Raw genomic sequence first — 20,642 nt, forward strand, 5'->3', positions numbered from 1 at the left:
CATCTTCCTAGACAACTACGATTCTTTCAGTTCACTTTAGTTCGACAAATGCTCAGCGGGGCTCTGTGATCCAGGAGCCGGGATGTAAAGAGGATGGGGTCTACAGATGAGCCAGACTCAGCCTCTGATGGCACGGAGCTCATGGCTCACGGAATCCCTGCGGCTGACGCTGGTGGCTGCTAATAAAACTACCATCCTCAGCCCTCGTCTGTGTACTCCAACCACAGATACATGTTTTCCCACCTTCCTCTTAGCTGAAGTGCCACGTGATGGGGTTCCAGCTGGCAAGAAGTACACGGAAGTCTCCGGGGCCCCCAGAGAAGCTCAATTTCCTGATAAAAGGGGCAGGTGCAGCTGGCCTTCTCCTTTTCCTCCTCTTCCTCCCTTCAATGTGGATGTGATGCCTGGAGCTGCTGCAGCCATTTTGTGATCACAAAGCACTGAGCACACGGATGAAGAGACAGTGCACTGAGGAGAGCAGAATAAAGGATAGAGAGACCCAGGCTTTGATAGCCACAGATCGGCCACCAAGCCAGCACCTACAACTCATCTACCACCAGAGGGCTAATGTGAGAAGAATATACTGCAATTCGAAAGTCCAAATTAGTTGAATTAAAACATTTTAAATTGTTTGAGAGTTCTGGTTTTTGCAGCTAAAAGCAATTCTCATGAATGCACCTCTTTTCATAAGCCTTTTGCGTACTGTTTTTTAAATTAAATTAAATTAAATTTTTATTTTTTTATTGAATCATGATTGTACACATTTGGGGGCTGAACATTAACGTATGTTGGTCAAATCAATATTATTAGCAAATATTATTACAAATTGTACTTATTCTTTATGCCCCTTATCCAATCTCCCCCTGAAGTATTATCATGAGGCTTTAAATCAGGTAACCATTGCATTAGTGCAGCGTCCAGTGCACATCCTCCTCCTCCTCCCTGGGAGGAACCCGAAACTCAGAAAAGTGCACTCCCTGGTGCACCTGGTTTACTACAAAACTGCTGGGCAGAGGAACGTCAGAGGCTATGCACCTGCCATGTCCAGCCTCTCGCCTGCTGGCCTCTCAGGGCTGTGCAGAGGCCATGCTTACGCTGGACAGTGTGGAGCACTTGGGAAGGAGTCACAGAATCAGGGCAATTAAAAATAACTGGTTGCACCAGATATTTATAACATTGATGAAACCAGACCAGGGGCTCTAAACTGTGGGTGGGCTTCAGGGGTTAGAAAAACGCAGAGATGACATGCAAAGAAGCTGATGTGCATTTTGTGGTGGTTCACAGGGTTGCAAACCAGACTTTGAGGCAGGCATGTTCTGGAGGGAGTTCAGATCTGCTGATCCGGGCTGCAAGTTCCTGACAGCAAGCACCTAATCCCTCTACACAGGGAGGGTTATCTCAGCCTCACTCTTGGTGTTTACGGAGACTTTAACGAAGGGCACTCAACTTAATTCATGATCTGGGAAAGTCAGGTGAGAAGTGGGCAGACAATTATGGGCTTTGATGGGACGTTTAGACACAAATCAGAGGGCGTGGCAACGAGTCGACTTGACTGGTTTACCGTCTTCACTCGGCCTCCGCCTCCAAAGGCATCCTCCAGTTAGGAAAGATGCCCTGCCGCCTCTTCAGACAGCGCAGTGACGACCAGGGGTCTGCACAACTTGGCACCCGCTCCCACCACGGGCCACACCACACCTGGATCTGATAAAACCACAGGCAGATGACGACTTCATGGCAGAGAGTCAGGCACAGGACCCCGGCGTCCTGCCTTCACCACCCAGCCCTCTACCCCGGCCCTCAGGATGTGAGGGTCTTGCCTGCAGAGGCCATGGTGGGTATAGGGACCGCCCGATACGGGTAAGCACCGAGCCACTGGCTGCTTCCCCAGCTGTGATATTTACCTACAGGGACAGCCTCACAAGGCACAGAAAGTGGCGCTCTTAACCCAGGGGCCGCGTGTGTGCAAACATGGCCAGGCACCTGCCGAGCCGCGGCAGTCAGACCCGCAGCCCCAGACAACGGAGACTCGCCAAGACGCTCGGCCAGAGGTCTCAGGCCCCGCCTGCGACTTTGCCAAGGGACCCCAGTGATGACACTGTTTAGCTTCAGGTGCCTCCAAACTGTGAACCCAGCATACACATAAGCATTTACACACACACACACACACACACCACACACATCATATGTGCCAGCACACACACCACACACATCACATGTGCCAGCACACACACCACACCCTCCCAACACACCGCCCACATCACACACACACCACACAGACACACCACACAGATCACACACACGCACACCACACACACACCACCACATACCACCACGCAAACACATAACACACATACACATCACACACACACACACACACACACACACCACACAGATCACACACATGCACACCACACACACACCACACACCACACACACACCACCACCACATACCACCACACACACACATAACACACACACACACACACACACACCCCATGCACACACTGTGTCCCCTGCGTGGGCCACAGCACGCCCTTCCACCTCATCGTCTCCGCAGCCATCGGGGTGTGGTCTGCCCGCTCCCCTGGGCAGACCCTCGCCTTCTTCTTGACAGTGCGGGGAGCTCCTCTCTAGGGCAGCTGCCTCTGGCTGGGCAGGTGAGCAGCCCCTGCCCTTAGGCTGGGCTCTGGGACGCTCTGGCCGAGCATCCCTGTACAACGTGCGCAGTTTCCGTGCTCACTAGTTTAAATCAAACTCACCTGGCCTGACAACTGTCCTCTTCACAGACACCAATCGAGGGCCTGTGCCAGTGGGTGCGGGGCCAGGGCCCTGCACAGCTGAGCTGCAGTGTGGCTGGTACAAGCTCTGCCACAGGGCAGGTTTATACCCTCTGGGCACCTGCCATGGCGGCACCTCCAGAGCAGGGACTCTCACCAGCAGATATGCCCCTGGGGGGCCTTGCCAGTGTCTGGAGATATTCGACTGTCATCTGGTGAGTGGAGACCAGGGATGCCGCTCAACCTCCCCAATACACAGCACAGCACCCACAACAATGTTCTGGCCCCAAATGCCAGTAGTGCCCTTCCATGGTGCAGGCGCCTGCTACGGCTCGACCACGTTTTTAAGTGCCTGTGGTCTGAACGCACCATGAGTTATTTAAGGGTTCCCTTACTGATCAACATTTACAGTGTCTCCACGTCTTTGCTAAGCAGAAAGACCTCCAGCATTGTTCATACAATAACTTTTACGGTGGCGCGGCATGTCTGAAGGATAGATTTCCGGAAGTCACACTTCTGGGGAAAAGGTGTATGCAACTGAAATTTGATGGGCTTTGCCACAGTGCCAACATGTTGCAGGATCTACCCTTTCGACTGCGCATGTGGGGCGCCATGCCACCTGGCCTGGGCTTTGCCGATTCTGTGCCTCACTAGTGCTGGGGACAGAAGGCGCCTCACCTACCTCGTGCTAACTGTGCTCAGTACACACAGAAGTGACATGGGACAGTGAGGGACCGTTTTACTGCATTGTGGAGGAACGAAGGCGGGTCAGATAGTGGACAAAGACAACTGCAGTAGATGAGTCACTGAAAAGTTCATAAAGTGGAATTTTTAAATATCCGGTTACATGATAGGAGAACCGCCATTTAATGACAACTATGGGAAATCTTTTTGCAAAGGAAAAAATTATTTTGAATGTGAATCCGTAGAAAGAAATATTTGTATATATGATAAATCTGGATTAGAGGTTGAACGTGAATGTGTTTGATTAGCTGAATACAATAATAACAATTCATAACAATCTGAATTCATGTGAACTACTCATTATTTTAAATGTGTCAATATTGATTTTAAAACACCACCTTGACCCCCTTTTTCCTAAGATCACAGTTACACATAAATAATCTCATATATTGGGGAAATATTCCTGTGGAGTAGGACAGTACTTTTGATATGAGTTTCATTTTTAATAACCAAATGTTCACAAATAAAGGCAGATGACCCCTGAAATTAACACTGATGAATGGAAAAGTTAAAGGGTCTGATCTTCCCCTGGGGTTGAGACATGTGGAGAGAAGAGTCCCCCCCCCCCGCAAATGAAATATTTCCTGATTTAACATGTGCCTTCCTTTCTTAATTTTGTATCTTCTCTCTCTGAGGTTAGAGTTAAGAGAATGATAAAGATTTTGTTCCTCTCATTTACTTGTGTGACAAAATGACCTGAAAAGAACTCTGTGCTCATGTGCCGTGTGCTCAGTGACTATAGACCTACTCTCGGACGTCTCCACAACAGTCCCTAAGACCTTCCCAACCAAGTGAGCAAATCTCCAATAAATTCTTAAAAAAAAAAAAAAAAAAAGGAAAAGGAAACAGTACTTTATTAATATTAAAGTAAATCTGGATTTTAACAGATATTGAAGTTTCTTAATTTAAGAGGGATTAAATTAGAAGCAGCTTTTCAATTGCTCTATTCTTAGCTTATGAATTTCCAAAACTACGAGAAGTAAAATCAGCCGGAAAAAGTGCCACCATTTTGCGTAAAACTAGTGATTTTTAGAAAATAGCTTATATTTCGGCAGCGTGGTTTAGAAATCATGAAGAGACCTCCTGTCCTCGGAGCCCAGACAGCTTGTGAGAGTATTTCCAGCCCTCCTGAAGGACAGTTTTGGTGGCCTTGCTAAATCGTGCCGCTCAATGAGAGCTACGCTGGAGTGGGGCGGGGAGCTCGCAAGCCTCTTACCCAGCCGGTTGCAGGGGTTCCGTTTGAAGAGGGCTCTCAGCAGGCTCTGGGCCTCTGTGCTCAGGAACTGAGGCATCCCCAGCTTGGCTCTGAAAAACAGAATCATATGTTAGGACCATATTTTAGGGTAAGAAGGACGAGCCACAGAGAGGCCCTTCTCAGTCAGCACAGAAGACCCATGTCGAAGTCACCCAGGGCAGCAGCTCTCACCGTTTTGGTCTTAGGACCTTTTTACACTCTAAAAGTTACGGAGCACGCCAAAGAGCTTTTGTTAGGTGGGTTATAGCTATCATACTTATTATATTAGAAAAACTAAGAAAATTTAAAATTACTATTTAATAATTTGCATTTAATCAATAAAATGATTTTATTAGCTAATAATAAAAATAATTTATTAAAGAATAAAAATAATTAAAAATAACAATCTCATTAACATAAATAACATTCTCAATGGAAATTATCTGTTTTCTGAAACCAAAAAAGAACAAGGTCGTCCATGGTGCTGTTTTGCATGTGAGTCAATCTCTTCCGGGCTCCAGGGGACTGCCGGACGCTCTTCTCTGTCCTGATTCTATCTGTTGCAATACTATGAAGAAAATCCAGGCAAGAATGACCCTGCAGGCCCCAGGAGGGTCTCAGGGCCCTGGGGGGTCCTCCGACCACACTGATAAGCCCAGGCACAGAGCTTGGAGCTGTGCCTTCAGAAATCCTCTGTCACTTCCACGGCACGAGTCCACACCAGTGACTTGCTGGGGGTATTCTTGTAGCTTTAGAAAATATGAAGATACTGTTCTCTCAGAATCCAAACAAGCAGAGGCAATCACTACAAAAATAATGGGCTGCAGCTGCAGGTGTCGTGGGCAGGTGAATGTCACTTGATAGAGGAAAACTGGTTAAGTGAAAGGCCGACACCTGGCTTCACAAAAGCGCTCACTGAGGGCTTCCCTCCCTCACCCCGCTCCTTCCATTTACATGAGAATGTAATTTACACAGACTTGACTGGCAGCGTGTTGGGTGCCCCTCGATTTTATGGAAGCTACATGTCCATGCAAGCAGAGTTTCTGAGGATGGTCAGAGGACAGCTTTCTGAGTTCTTGCTTAGCAGGGAGGGACTGACTTGGGGCCCCTGCCTCCCCTTTTTCATCTCTGACAGCCATGCTTGGTGGTGGCTGCTCGCAGTTAGGGTGCTATGGCAAGACAGCTCTAGGGTCGGACTTCCTTCTGTGGCTTTAGGAGCAAACCCATCTGCTTGGTAAATGATTCCTCATGAGAATTAAGCAGAAGATCACTTGTCCTCAGTCATACGACAGAGTGATGCTAACTGCTACCAATGCCAGCCAGGAGAGCTTAGGGAATTACGTAAATAGGGCCAACAGGGGCAGCAGGAAAGGAGACCCTGCTCTTGTGTTCTTGGAAAAGACCCCTAGATCCTCGTGCCCTTCGGAATCTGTGCTTTCCTTCTGGAAGGCTGCCAGTCAGCACATCTGCAAACCCAGTCATTGCACATTCTAGATGATGTTGACTGATGGGAAGCTTTATCTATGGTAGAAGAGTTCACCAGAACCACTCAGTGGGATTAACCAGACCAGTTGATCCCACACGCGGCTGGGCATTCACCTGACGCGCTGTAATCCACACACCAAGCACCTTATTCCCATCACGGCTATCGCCCACGTCACACCCACAGACTTAAAGACGGAAGCTTTTGATGTCAGATGCTGCCCACAAGCCTTTGGCGTGGCTCTTCTGTACTCACTTGAGGATGAGGGCCATGGTCTCCTTCCTGTCCTTCCCCTGGAACGGCAGGGACCCCGTGAGCATCTCGAACTGCAGAGCAACACAGGACAGGGTGAGTCCATTTATGCAGACGGGCCTGACCTAACAGCAGAGCGCCCTGGAAGGGCGACATGCGACCCAAGTTCATGTACTCACTCAACATCCTGATCTACAAGGTGTGGGCACCGACCAGCACGCTTGGGGTACGTGAGTGAACAAAACTGCCTCGTGGGGCTCGAGTGTCAGCGAGATGGATAAATGACAAATGCGGTAAATAATTAAGCACACGGCAGGTGAGCAGGTGCTAAGTGCAAAGGGGAAAGGGAATGGGCAAGATAATGGGGTCTGCTGGGCGGCAGTCTGAGCTCACACGTGCGGTTTAGGCCCCCATCCTTTCTGGTGGGTGCTGTGGAGGGGACTGAGCCAGGAGGAAGAGGAGGAGGAGGAGGAGGGGAGGTGACTTGTACTGAACACCTGTATGTGCCAGGACGGGCAGGGCAGGGTGCTTCTAGGGCCAAATGGACTCTGATAACAGTCCATTGGTGACATCTGATAGAAACAGCAGGTTGCCAGTAATCTCTAAGACACAGGCTGCCAAATACCAAAAATTATTATTTTATTACTAGTGTACATTTGCCAGGTTGGAGCCTGAGATAAAGAGAGGATTGACGGCAGCCTTTCTGAGCATGGATTTCCTTCTTGCACCAACTGCCCTTGGCACAAACGGTGCCAATTGAGGGGACTCTGGAGGTGCATGGTCTCCTGCGAAGAACATGTGCAGCTGACCACCTCTGAGAGAAGCCAGGGCGGCAGCAACAACAAATCCTTTCCTTAAACACAAGATCCCAGATCTAACTAGGATGTGCTAAAGCATCGAGCCTGCTCCGTGTCTTTTATGTCAGTTTAAATTATGAGAAAGTGGCCTCAGTGCAGGTGTTTAGATGACCTCATTAAATTTGCCCAGGTCTTGATTTCTTACTGCACAGATCTCTGTCCTTTAAAATTTATCCTCCAGCATAGATAAGGTTTGTTATACCAACTTTTCACAGAATAATGTAAAACTTACAATGCTTATTATGAAATCTTTGTAATATCACTTTATATGTGGATGTGACAAAACATAAGGGTATGTATTGCTGGACAGTTGGGATGCTTCCAATTTTCTGCTATTGTAAGTTAATACTGGAACGTATGTAAAAGCTTTCCTAAGATTCGGAGTTATACTTGGCTAGCAGGAGTGAAAATTACAAGCTTAAAGAAATGAATAAAACCGTTCACCTGCGGTTTTATTAATATTACCAGTCTGTTTTCTGAAAACAAAATTTTAGAAGAAATCTAACACTGCCTGCCAGTTCAGGTGTTTGAAGCTTGCTCTATCACATTAAAATTTGCTGTCCATCCCCTGCACTGACTAAGTGAAGGCACCCAGAGCAGCCAGGCTTCAGCAGTAAAAAGCAAGACTAAGAGAGTCCAGACGAGAATTTAGAAACAGACAGACATAATTAAATTGAAAGGCAGGAACGCTCTGACCGGCAGATGAGCTATTCACCTGATGAACAGGATGGAAGTTCACAAGCTGATTATACAAATTAAAACATCTTTTAAAACAGAATCGAAATAGCAAAGGGAGCTTTCCCGTTTTGTTTCTTCCCCTTTTTACCCTCTTTCTTCTTTCTTTCTTGAGTCTGTGACTAACAGCAGTCAGGAGACCCCGCTCCTGGGGAAGAGCCTTCTGGCTGGATGGAATGTGAAGGCTCACCACTTGGCCCGTGCCACACGCAGTGCCACCTGATGCCTGTGTGTCATGGAACCATTGATCACCGACTGCCAGTATGCTGCCTACATCTGCCTCGTGATCTCTTCCTAGCTTTTGACCGTGGCTCCAGCGCTCAGGTCCACGTGGTGCTTCTCTCTCCCTTCCCTCTTCCTCCACCTCGTGGTTCTTTCCTATGTAACTAGAGACCTAGTCACACTGGACCCATCTCTTAATTGCAAGTGAGAAGCTGGGAGTAACTTCTGACATTGCCCAAGGAAGAGCTGAAAGCATGAGGTTGCCATCGTCAAGACCTCTGGGTTCAGGTCTAAATGCGATGTGTTTCTGGAACAGTTGTGTGAGCCTTAGTTTACATTTTTGTGCACAGAAAGAATGCTATCCCTCCTGCCTAACGCGGAGGCATTCTGGTTCAGAGCAAAGGTGTAAACTCTGGCGTGCCACGCAGACCTAACTTGTCATCATCGCAATGCCCACTCCTGCTTCACACTGCTGAGTAAGATGACATATCTGGGACTGGTGTGGCCCCAGCTGTTATGGGACACTGACCAGACAATTCCATCAAACACGTGAGCAATTCAGTAAGAAACATCTGGTGCCCAGTGAGAAACTGGTGGACAATTCCCAGTGTGTTCAACGACGCCAGCCAGTGGTGGGGCAAAGCTCCTTCAGAAGCAGCTGGGAGCCAACCTCTCCAAACTGCAGGGACGTGCCTGCAGCAATGACAGGACAGAGGGGACCCCAGGGTGGGTGAAGGCCACCGGGCCCCTGGATCTGGGTAGGGGCGTTTCACCCCGTGTTGGTCCGTTGGGGAGCAGACTTCTTGGGCACAGTTGCTGCTCTCTGTGCTGGGGACAGCCCGCGTGGGGGTAACGCGGTTACAACAGATGCTAGGACAGCAAATTGGTGCAAGAGCCAAAAGACGCAAAAGCCGAGCACTGACTCTGGCCGGGAGAGTTAGGGAGGGTCTCGGATGTCTGGTTCTCCCTTGGGCCTGATGAGCCGTGCGGAAAACCCGGGCGGAGCGTGATGGAGACCAGCTCAAAGCAGGGGCCCCGCCTCCTCGTCCACGCGAGTCTCCTTCTCTGGGTCTTTCAATCTTTCCTTTCATACGTCTTTGCTGTTCTTTTCCTTCTCTTTCAGCTTCTCCATTTATTTCTTTAATTTGTAATGATTTAGGCCAGAAGACATTTAAAAGATATATTTTGTATTACAGCATAGATTTTATGGTCCGTGGTGAATATCAAATCCCCCTTCCTCCGCCCCACTCCCCGAACCTCACAAATCTGCGTGAGTTGGTTGTGACTTGTATGTGGTGTGTGGCTGTGGATTTATCTGCTAGGGCATCCTCTCCCATCCCAGGCTGGTGTCTTGTTCCTCTCCATGTCAGCTGCACCAAGAGATGAATGGCAGCACTTTTTGACTGTGCTCAGCAAAGGTTCACCTGCGGCACTGCCGTGGGGACCATTCATAAGCCCAGACTCACATGCCCTGTCATCTTCTTCAAGGGCTGGGGACCACCCAGGGGGGGAGGACAGGATCCAGGAACAGGACAAAGCCAGAGTCCTTCCAGGGAGTCTGGACTCACAGCGTGGCCAGCCCGGCTCCGTAGAGGAATCTGGATCCCCAGGAGGGCAGATGTGGGAACTGGAATCATTCCTGCAGTGGCAGACTGTGACCATGGACCTACAGCCTGGTGTCAGCAAAGGCAACCTCAGACTTCACAGTGAAGTCTGCAGCAGGGGCAGGGGGGCCACTGCACAGCACACACCCCTACCCCATCAAATGCCCACCGCCCAGGCCACAAAGGAAACCAACCTATTTGGAAGGGAGTGGAGCTATCTCAGCAAAAATCACCTTGAGTAGAGCAAGGGAACCTCACTGTCTCATTCGCACATCTAACGAAAGACCCTTTCAATCTGAAGACAAATGGAGGGGCAAAGCCTGAGAGCCAGGGAGTCCTCAGCTGGGAAATGAACTGCATCTTAGCTGGTGTCCTCAGAGGCCTGACTAATCATGACACAATAAGACATCCTCACCACCCTCCTGGCTAACATTTACGAACCCCCTGTCATGCCGCAGCATCGCAAGCACTCTGCACGTGATCATTTGTTTAATTCACTTTCCTTGCAGGTTGCTGACAGAGAAGCGCTGGTCCCACAAGCAGGAGCACTGCTAAGGTGGCATGGACGTCTCTTACTGTGAATTGGCATTCCAGGTTAAGCTGCATATATCCGTCCCTGAGCTGGCTAATGTCTGTCTGCCTCAAAGAGTTCAGCAGTCTGTGCTGATCCAGCAACACAGCCAGCACCAGAATCCAGAGAGCAGTACAATGACCAAAGTGACTAATGCCCCCAGCAAGGCCTCAGAGCACCAGCCCAAGGTCCTTAGGTGGCACCTCTGACCTGAGGTCCACAGGACTCAGCCCTGTGTGTGACAACAGGGGGTGAGGTGTGTGGGGTGGGGGAAGAGAGGCAGCCTGGTCTCTGAAGGGAACCAGGTTTCACACATATGTGGCTGTGCCTGGGGCTGGCTGAGCGACCTTCATCACCTTGACTAAAATTCTTGCAGACTCATTTCCCCCTGTGTCACATGCACAGGTTGGAAGGCTGGTCAACCCTGAAATGCCACAACCTACTAGCGTCCAGTGTCAGATTCTAGAGCATCACAGTGTGGTCCACACAGAGGGCAAGTGAGTACAGAGGGCCAGGAGCCCCCTGCCCTGGTGGGGGCGGGGGGAGGGGGAAAAGGGGGAAAGGCAGGGTCATTTGGGGATTGGGAAAAGGGAGCCACAGCATTTCTATTGTGACCGTGGAAAACCACAGCATTCCTATTGTGACCGTGGAAAACCACAGCATTTCTATTGTGACCGTGGAAAACCACAGCATTTCTATTATGACTGTGGAAAACCCTAGACAGCGTTTGATTATATGCCTGAGAAAAAATGATGTAAAGGAAAAATCCAGCTTACTAGGTGTACATGTAACAATGTTCAACTCTGTATATTTTGGTTCATTCTAATTTTTACAACTAAGTGGAAGCATTTTGCCTTTGAAATAAGAAAAATATCTTTAATATGGAAATCACTGCATCCCTTAAAATCCTTGTGCTAAACCCATGAGAGCATTAGCTATAACAAAGGCTTGGCCCTTGATATGTTTGCATTCTCATTTGAATCCCAGTTCCATTTTCCGACAGTGTGAAGCTGGGAGGGGTGGGAGGCTGCCTGGAGATGCTAAGCTCAGAAACTCACTGCCTGCTCCTTGTCCCCAGCCACACGACATGGGCTGCGGCCCGAGGACGGACATTACCATGAGCACGCCGAAGGACCACCAGTCGGCACTCTGCGTGTGTCCCCGCCGGTTCACCACCTCGGGCGCCATGTACTCTATCGTCCCGCAGAATGAATACGCTCTCTTATCGTGGTCGATGGCTTCCTTACTCAGGCCGAAATCTAAACGCAAACACAGCAGACAGCACCCCTCAGTCTCTGTGCAGCTGGGGGAACAGAGCCCGGCTCAGATGCCAGCACATCACGTCCGTGCACACCTCCAAAGCCTGGAGAGTTCCCAAGTCAGAATCCACAAGTGTGCGGATTCCTTATGAACCTACAAGTTCAGGAGTGCCCTGTGACATTAATGGGAGACGGTATTTCTCAGTAATGCACGTGAAGTCCCCAGGAGTCCCTCTTCCCTCAGCTCACGCTGCAGGTCCCAGGGACTGGGGACTGGAGAGGCACCTGGGGCTGCTCGGATAGGACAGGATCAGGCTGCTTCCCTCTGAAGGAAAGGACCGGAAAGGAGGCTTGGGCTGGTGGCTATGTGGGAAGACAGAGCGCAGCAGGGAGGAGGACACAAGGGACACCTGGGCTTCCATCACAAACACAGGTCTAGGTCTGGCAAATGTGAGTATGACCGGAGGGCTGGTCCCCAAATTCACCAGGGCTGAGATGCAGCCATCGAGGGAGACTGTCCTTTACAAACCTGTGATTTTGATATGTCCTTCTTCATCCAGGAGGATGCTGAAAGAAAGGGGGAAAGAGAGGTTTAGAAGGAGAGCCAGCCCATGGACTGGCACGTGCGACTCAGAGGGAAGCCCTGGGGACAGCTGGGGGCAGACGTCTTCATGACCATGAGCAGAGCCTGGCCCAGGAGTTGCCTGCTGTGGTGAGGGTGGGTTTCAGATTACTGCTCCCTACTGTACAGCATTTGTCGGGTCAGGAGAGCATTCAGATCCATGCATCTGGGAGGCAGAGCGGCACCTGTATTTTCTTGCCCTGGGGGACTGCCAGCTTTAGACCTTCTTGAGTCCCCAGGGAGGATTGGGAACCCTCCAGACTGTCCTGCCATGGAGACGTGGAGGCTCTGACAAGGAATTTTTCTCTCCAGGAGTCCTTCAATGCTCAGGGACCCTCTTCTCCTCTCCCAGATCCTCTCCCTGAGCCTCCCAGGCTTCTCATATCTTAGGATAAGACCTGGCCCTAGCATGGCACTGGGTCCCTGTCTCGTTCCCCGCTAGCCCTCGGCAGGCATGTGTGTGACATCCAGCCCCAACCAGACCTCAGAGCTAGCTTCACTCTTCCCAGCTGCCCTGCCATGGGTGGAGCCTGCTCCTCACTAGAGAACGGAGGCGGGGTATGCGGGGGGTGGGTGCAGTTCCCTGAGCCCCAGGCTGCTGTCTGGGGCTGTAATACCTTGAGACCCTGTGGCTTCTAACCTTCCCTGTTTACTTATTTTGGCTGTAATGAAATACTTTTCCACCAGATCCTGGAAGGTAGCAGCCTCACCCTAAAGAGACCAGGAAGAAGGCTGGAGAGAAACAAAAGCAAGGCTTTAAAAATACCTTTAAAAACCTCTGACACGCTGCAGCATGGATGAACCTTGAAGATGTTATGCTATGTGAAATAAACCAGTCACAAAGGACAGATGTTTCATGATACACGTACATGAGGTTCCTAGACTAAAACTCACAGAGACAGAAAGTACAAGGCTGATTACTAGTGGCTGAGGGAGAAGGGAACAGGAGTTACTGTTCAGTGGGGACAGAGCTTCAGTTCTGCAAGATGGAAAAGTTCTGGAGATGGGCGGTGGTGACTGCACAGTGCTGTGAACATGCTTAATTCCACTGACCTGCACGCTTGCACATGGTTAAAATGGTAAAACCACAATTTTAAAAATTGGCCATGAAATTCCGAAGAATCTATTATTTTATAAAAATGGGATGGAAAAGGTTGCAGCATATAATTAAGATGATAATTTTTAATTAATGAGGCAAACGTTTTCATCTTTGCTTTTTGGTTATATTTGATCTTTGCCCATAATTACGCAACTTTTAAGATTAGTTCCCTACTAATTCTAATTGAACAACAAAACCTTATTCTTCAACCGTGCAGTTAAATGTTACTATATTTAGCTGTAAGGATCATTTAGACCTTTAAAAGAGTGAGGCCCAGTGCTCTTGCCCTGATGGATGCACCAGGGGAGCCTGGGACACATGGGCACCGCACAGCAACCACATGTGCTGGAAGGGGGAATCGGGGACATGAGCACAGGTATTACATTCTGGTGCAGGCTGGAGATGTGTTAAAACAACACGAGATTGACTTCTGAGATGACCTTGTCAATGACCCAAGGTGACAGGCCAGGCTCCCCTGATGGGGAATGGATGAAAAGGATGCCTGGCCCAGAGCACCAGTGTGCATGTCACTTGAATCCGCTTCTGAAGTCTGGCCCCATGCTCCTGTCCTCTGAAGGAGTCAGTCGTAGTTAATGAGGTGCCGCTGTTCTCTCTGTGGGCGACTCAACATAGGGCCTCCTAGGGCCCCGCACACATCTCACGTGAGCAGTGAGCGATGCTCTGCAGACTAGTAGGTGAGTCAGAGCTGTGCGGCATGCACATGGGTAAGTGCATTTTACATCACGTGCGCATACAATGTGACCTGGTTTCTGAGAAAACCCAGATGTTTCCCATCAGTGGCAGCCACATCTGGTAAGTCTGGCTACAGACAAGAGTCTGTCTTTGCCTCGGTTCAGTGTAAGTGAGAGTGTAGGGGGGAAGGCATGAGCAGGAACCCACTTCTGACCGCCGTTGACCGCTCCATCTCAGCCCGCGGGTTTGGGGTTGTGCCCAGAGCTGGTCAGAACCACCAGGTGACACCTTGTCTGGGGGCAGGTTAGACCCTGATCTTGGAGGGTGGTATTAATTGGCCTCAAAGGGCAGTAAATAGTGACTGAGACCATCAGCTACATCCTCTCGGGGATACTGTTCAAGTCAGCTGCTTGAAACTAAAATACCATCCGGTAAATCTCATCTTTTCTAAATGGATCATTCCCAGTTTATATGCCAGCTCTACATAGAACATGTAAGGAAAAAATTCTGAAACGGGAACACTACTATTTGGAGAGAATTTAACGTTTCAATTCAGAGAAGATTAGGAAAATATCCTAGAAATAATAACATTACAGACTGACATTGCCAAATGTATACAAATCTTAGTGGGCTTTGGGCCTGGAAGTCTGATGCCTTTGTCTTTTAGATAAATTCTTGGGAAAGCTAGTCTGACTTGTCACCTGGAAACGAGCCAAGCAATTAACTAAGTAGAGGTTAATTGACCATACTCCTTGGGCTTATGGAGGTGGTTGAAAGGGCTTCCTAAATCTGCAGGAGGACAGCAGAGGGGACTTGGAGAGGAGGCGCACAAACTGGAGGACAGCAGAGGGGACTTGGAGAGGAGCTGCACAAGCTGGAGGACAGAAGAGGGGACTTGGAGAGGAGGCGCACAAGCTGGAGGACAGAAGAGGGGACTTGGAGAGGAGGCGCACAAGCTGGAGGACAGAAGAGGAGACTTGGAGAGGAGCTGCACAAGCTGGAGGACAGAAGAGGGGACTTGGAGAGGAGGCACACAAGCTGGAGGACAGAAGAGGGGACTTGGAGAGGAGGCACACAAGCTGGAGGACAGCAGAGGGGACTTGGAGAGGAGGCGCACAAGCTGGAGGACAGCAGAGGGGACTTGGAGAGGAGGCACACAAGCTGGAGGACAGAAGAGGGGACTTGGAGAGGAGGCACACAAGCTGGAGGCAGCACTTTTTGAGATGCTCCAGAACAGACAGATGAGTCTTACACCAGAGGGGGCAGGGGACGTGGGTCAGAGTCCTGGGTCTGCCTCCCTCCTGGCCCCAGGCGTCCCTGTGCGTGAGGGACATGAGCCAGGCCTTTTCCCCCTCAGAGGACCCTATGAGGACAGGTAAGCTCAGTCCTGGGCACTTCCTGAGCAAATCAGCACCACGCTGCCCCTGCGTCTGGGCACCTGTGTGGGGGCGGGGAAGGGGCATTTGTTCCCTTTACTTGGAACTTCCCGGGTCGTGCCCACATGAGGACTTTCCAGCCCACTTCCTGAGATGTCTGATACGTAAATACTTAACTGTGGCTACTGACGTGAGCCAGCCAGAAACGCGGAGCAGAGGGGCACCGGGGGCTTGGGACCCCCTTCTTCCCACTTACTTCTCAGGTTTCAGGTCTCTGTAGATGATGCCCAGGCCGTGCAGGTGGTCCAGAGCCAGGGCAAGCTCAGCCAGGTAGAATTTGACATCCTCCTCGGTGAACATCACCTGCAGAGGAAGAGTGACCCGCTTAGCCGATGCTGCAGAGGGTCTGTTCTATACGCCTCTGCCAGAGAGACCCGCCTCAGTCCCAGAGAGAGCACATGCCTGGGTCGGTTTTGCTCTGTGGAAAATCATGGGCTCCCCCAACAACGCTTTTCTGGCTCTTTGGATGGAAAAGTATGTTCTCCTTATAGCTTGAGGATCAGTGGAAGGAGGCGAGAGCTTCCCTGCACGGCTGACTTCATCAGCCTTACAAGGGGCCTCGGATACAGCTCTCCCCTCTGCCCTACCCTTGGGATGTATTTCAGGGTTTATACTTTAACATGAGTGCTTCTGCTGTGAGTTCATAAAATTTTAATACAAATAGCTAAGCCACACCACGAAGGCTTGACGAGCTGGTGAAAGCAGGTCTCATCCCATTTTTCCTCCCTCCAATTTTGTCTTCACCCCTTGGGTTGATGCAAACTGGCCATTAGTCTAAGGAACCTGCTGTGTCCCCAAAGCGGGTTCCTTCTACCAACACAGCACACACTGGTGTGGGGTCAGGATTGGGGGCCCCAGGCAGGGGGAGGATGGTTGGAGAGGGGCTCCGGGGTGTCAGGGCGGCTGATTCTGGGCTCTCCTGCGGCTGGGCGGCCTGGGGCTCTGCAGCAACCAGACTGGGATGACCCAAGTGTCCACATGACGGCAGCACATTCATTCAGGTTTGCTACAATCTGCCACACTGCCCAACAGACTTCAAAATTATTGTCACACTGACCTATCCCTCGCCCCTGGTTCTTAGAATTGGAACATATTTTTTTGTAGTCACCTTCACAGAAAGCCTTATCGTTCTCACAAACCATTTTTTACATTCACCACGAGAACTCAGTGTCGCAGAGATGAGAAGTCCCCATTATCACCAACTCTCTCAGACATGTGGAAATGCACGTGTGAGCAGAAGCTCACCTGGGTTAGCACAGAGCTGGAATAAGGGCAGTTAGGGGACAGAATGTGCACGACGTCAGCCTGACATGGAAGGGGCTTCCCTGTCACAAAAGGGGCACTTCCAAATGGGGCCATGAGCGATGGGTGCCACCAACCCTCCCACCCCTCGTGCTCCAGAATCTCCGGTCCCATCTCCCGTAGCGGGCGCGTTCCTGGCTGGGCGTTTCTTGTCTACACTGGTTAATTACCCGGCAGGCTCACTTATAGTCACTTTCTGCTTCATCCAACTTCACCTATCTCGATGCTGATCACCAGGGCTGTGTGTACAGTTTAGAGCTCAGGGGTAGTCGTACTGTTTTACTTTTCCAGTTCTTAGGGCACATGTCCCCAAGTGTAATGATAAGTAATTTCTCCACAGAAGTGACACTCCTCAGAGATGCAAGTTCCTTGCAGGCAGGCAACGCAGCACCTGGCAGGGTGTCATGCTTGTCACATGATGGAACACAAGGAAAGTACTTTCCATAGGTTCCCACAGGCTCCCGAATCTGCGGTCCTGCTTGCCAGCTGTACTTTTACTCTGAAGTTGAGGGTCTTGGGGAGACACAGACTCCCACTGTGAAGAGCTACGTGGCTTTTTGCTAATTACTGCTGCCTTTTTGGTCAAGAAACCCGACCACAGAGTGTGTCATACTAGATACTGGACAAAACCAGACCCCAAATGGGCTGATTCCCTGTGGATGAGAGGGAGAGAGAACGCACCAACAGGTGTCGTGTAAGAAACTGGCAGGTGCCCAAGATTCTGCGTCTCTGGAAATGTGCACACAAGCAGGGCGGTGGATTGAGGGAGCAGACGCCAGCTCCAGAGGAGTTTTTGTAGAACATGAATCAGATTCCCCTAGCACAGTGTTCTTCCCTATTTTGCAAGGAGCCCCTTACACACATTGTGCCGTTTTCCCAAGGAACAGCCAGAAAATGGTGGGAGAGAGCTGCCCACGAGCAGCAGCTCCACCTTGATCTGCTGTTCCTTTTGGAGTTTCTGCAGACAGAGGGACCTCCTGCTGAAAAAGTGGGAGCGTGGAAGGAAAGGGACAGGGTAGTGCAAAGCCCTCTGTCACAGTCAAGTGAAAAACACTGAGCTGGAGGGCAGAGCAGGAGTGTCAGAAGTTGCACCGTGCACTGGATCAGCATGCTGCTTTTGTGGGTCTTCATTCGGTATAAAAGAATATCGCACAGAATCACCAGAATGAAAAGCCCTGTGCACCATGGACAGAACTGTTTTTCCTTACGCCATGAAACACGGTGCTCTTCAAGTCAACGAGGGCTGCAGAGCTCTCATGGTGTACTAGGCAGCATTCTGGGAAGTTTCTATTTAAAGTAGTGGGAGGTCAAGGATAAACCTCGGGGTTGTGATGTGGCTGATGGTCATGAGACCTCAGGCAGTGTGCAAAGCCCTGAGCAGCTGCTCCTGAACACAGACTACATGCAGGTCCACCCCACAATGTGTGGCCCACACGGCGCCAACTGCATCTTCCCAGGATGGAGAGTGAGACATTGTGAAATAAAGTCTTGCAGCTGATACTGCAGACTAACCTCTGACCTCCACCTGCTCTGCCTGGGGCGGTGAAGGGTGCAGTGGGTGGTTCTAGAGCTTACAGGAGGCTTTGGAGGCGCTGGTTCTCCAGAGATCTTTCAAGGATGTCATTTCTTGCTCGTGCTACTTGCGTGACTTCTTTAAAACTCCCTAACATATACACACAGCACAGCACACACACACTCCAGACCACACACACACTCCAGACCACACACACACTCCACGCCCATTGCCCTTCTCCAGTCCCTCTTGCCCTCGAGTTCCAGACAGAAATTCATGGCGCTGCCCCTCGGGCAGGGCGCCTTACCTCTTTGGAGAGTCGGGTGAAGAGGTCCCCTCCCCGCAGGAAGTCCAGGATCAGGTAGAGCTTCCCTTCCGTCTGAAAGGCTGCGGAGGGAGACAGGTGCAGCGTTTCAGCAGTGCCGAGCTCTCCCTGCAGTGGGCATTGTTCACTCTGACTCAGGCACTGTGGTTCCAAAAGCCCGGTTTCGCTCTGGCTCAAAGAATACTGTTTAATCTGTGAGGCTGAGTCATTTCAGAAACACAGCTGGAACCCAGCGGGAGACCAGCCTGCCAGGGCGAGCCCGGGGGAAGGAGGCGATACTAAAATGTCCTCTCTCTCCCACTTTTGTTAGGAGTCTAGAGATTTTTTTTTTTCTTTTTCCTTCCCTCCTTCATTCCTTCCCTCCCTTTTTTAGTTACAAAAGGAATTGAGAGATACGCAGGGAGAAAAGTATTTGTATATTCAAGTTTGCTCTCACGATCTCCGCTATGAAAGCTGGCTTTGGTTACAAGTGGGTCTCACTCGGGACGCCGACCCTTGCTGTGATGTGTCTGGTAGGCGACAGGAGGACGGTTCTGATGGCGTGTGAATGCCTCCTTTTCTTCCTACAGGACTGCGTTCCTATAGCTCAGAGGACAAGGAGACCTGCCATTTCTCTTATTTTATGGCAGTGTTGGTGAGTACAAGGTGACCGTGCGGCTCAGGACCTAGGTCCGGCTGCTGTGTGCTATGATTACGGATGGACTGGACAGGACACACAGCCCTTCCACCACCTGGCAAGAGGCGAACAAGTCCATGGGGATCAAGAGAGACCCGCAGCCATCACCCTGTCCCAAGAGCGGTTCAGTTGCTTTGAGGACCCAGCATGTGGCGTCTGGTCTGTCCACATGGGAAGGATGCTCTCCCTGCATGCTCTAACACTTTCTATTTTGTAAAAGGAAATGCTAGAACTTTATAAATGTCGGGGTTTCAGAAACACACAGCCTCTAACGAGAACCCCTTGTCAGAACTGTGCAGACTGATGTGTGGAGTGAGCGCCCCATCCTCGGGCTGAAGGGCAGGTGGAGACTGTGGTCCAGCAGAGGTGACACCCAGGGTCTGTCAAAATCTCTGGGAGACACCATTCTCAACATCTGCAGAAAACACCCTGGGACTAATTTAAATGACATGCAGGACTGGATTTGACACCAGCCAATGGCAGCAGTGGAGGCAGCTGAGAGAGACCAGGCTCCGGACCCCCTCCACACAACGCGGAGGCCGCAGCCACACTGCCACAGCCAAAAGGGGTGACAGAGTGCCGCAGCTTCTGCAAATTCTCAGCACTGAGGAGCTGTCATTACTTTGGAGAGCATAGGCCGCATAATTTCCAAACAAGACTGAACTGTTTCCTGAGTAATGTCAGAAACTGACCAGCGAAGGGCCAGGCATCTCCTCCACCCAGTCCTGCGGGGGTGTGTTTGTGCCTCTGCTTTGGATTCACGTAAATGTCACTAACAATTGTCCCGCAACACTGCGTTCCTGGAGCCTTTGGAACCGGTGACGAGGCTCTAGTCTTGTTGTGGGTCCTTCCTGTGCTCTGATCATATTAATTATTTGAGTTGTCAACATCAGTGCATGACTCTGGAGTCAACATCTATTCAATCTTTTAAATGAGAAAATTTTATTTATTGCTTCTCTGATGAGATAAAAAGGCCAGAAGCAAATAAAGAGAAGCTGGGAGACAAAGCAGATATGTATGTGGCCTTTGGTAAATTGCTTGATCCGAGCCCCCAAAATTGGAAATAATAACTACCTTGAATGGAAGTGTTTTTGTTTGTTTGTTTGACCGGTAAGGGGATCATAACCCTTGGCTTGGTGTCGTCCACACCACGCTCAGCCAGTGAGCGCACCGGCCATCCCTATATAGGATCCGAACCCGTGGCCTTGGCGCTACCAGCGCTGCACTCTCCCGAGTGA

The 20,642-nt window shown here is 50.4% G+C and overlaps 1 protein-coding gene across 3 annotated transcripts in view; it reads right to left on the reverse strand.

Moving 5' to 3' along the window:
- The window catches only part of RPS6KA2 (ribosomal protein S6 kinase A2), a 260,600-nt gene that overhangs the window by 64,755 nt on the left and 175,203 nt on the right, over positions 1–20,642 (reverse strand). For all 3 annotated transcript variants that reach the window (XR_010023543.1, XM_063096080.1, XM_063096079.1), the window contains exons 5-10: positions 18,711–18,790; positions 15,785–15,891; positions 12,268–12,305; positions 11,596–11,738; positions 6,494–6,564; positions 4,738–4,826 (exon numbers count right to left, since the gene is read on the reverse strand). Coding sequence is in view for 2 of the 3 variants with exons in the window: in XM_063096080.1 (XP_062952150.1) it covers positions 4,738–4,826; positions 6,494–6,564; positions 11,596–11,738; positions 12,268–12,305; positions 15,785–15,891; positions 18,711–18,790 (528 nt within the window). In the remaining variant the exon portion in view is untranslated. The remainder of the gene's footprint in view (positions 1–4,737; positions 4,827–6,493; positions 6,565–11,595; positions 11,739–12,267; positions 12,306–15,784; positions 15,892–18,710; positions 18,791–20,642) is intronic.

The sequence above is a fragment of the Cynocephalus volans genome, chromosome 5, assembly GCF_027409185.1.
Source record: "Cynocephalus volans isolate mCynVol1 chromosome 5, mCynVol1.pri, whole genome shotgun sequence".
NCBI lineage: Eukaryota > Metazoa > Chordata > Mammalia > Dermoptera > Cynocephalidae > Cynocephalus > Cynocephalus volans.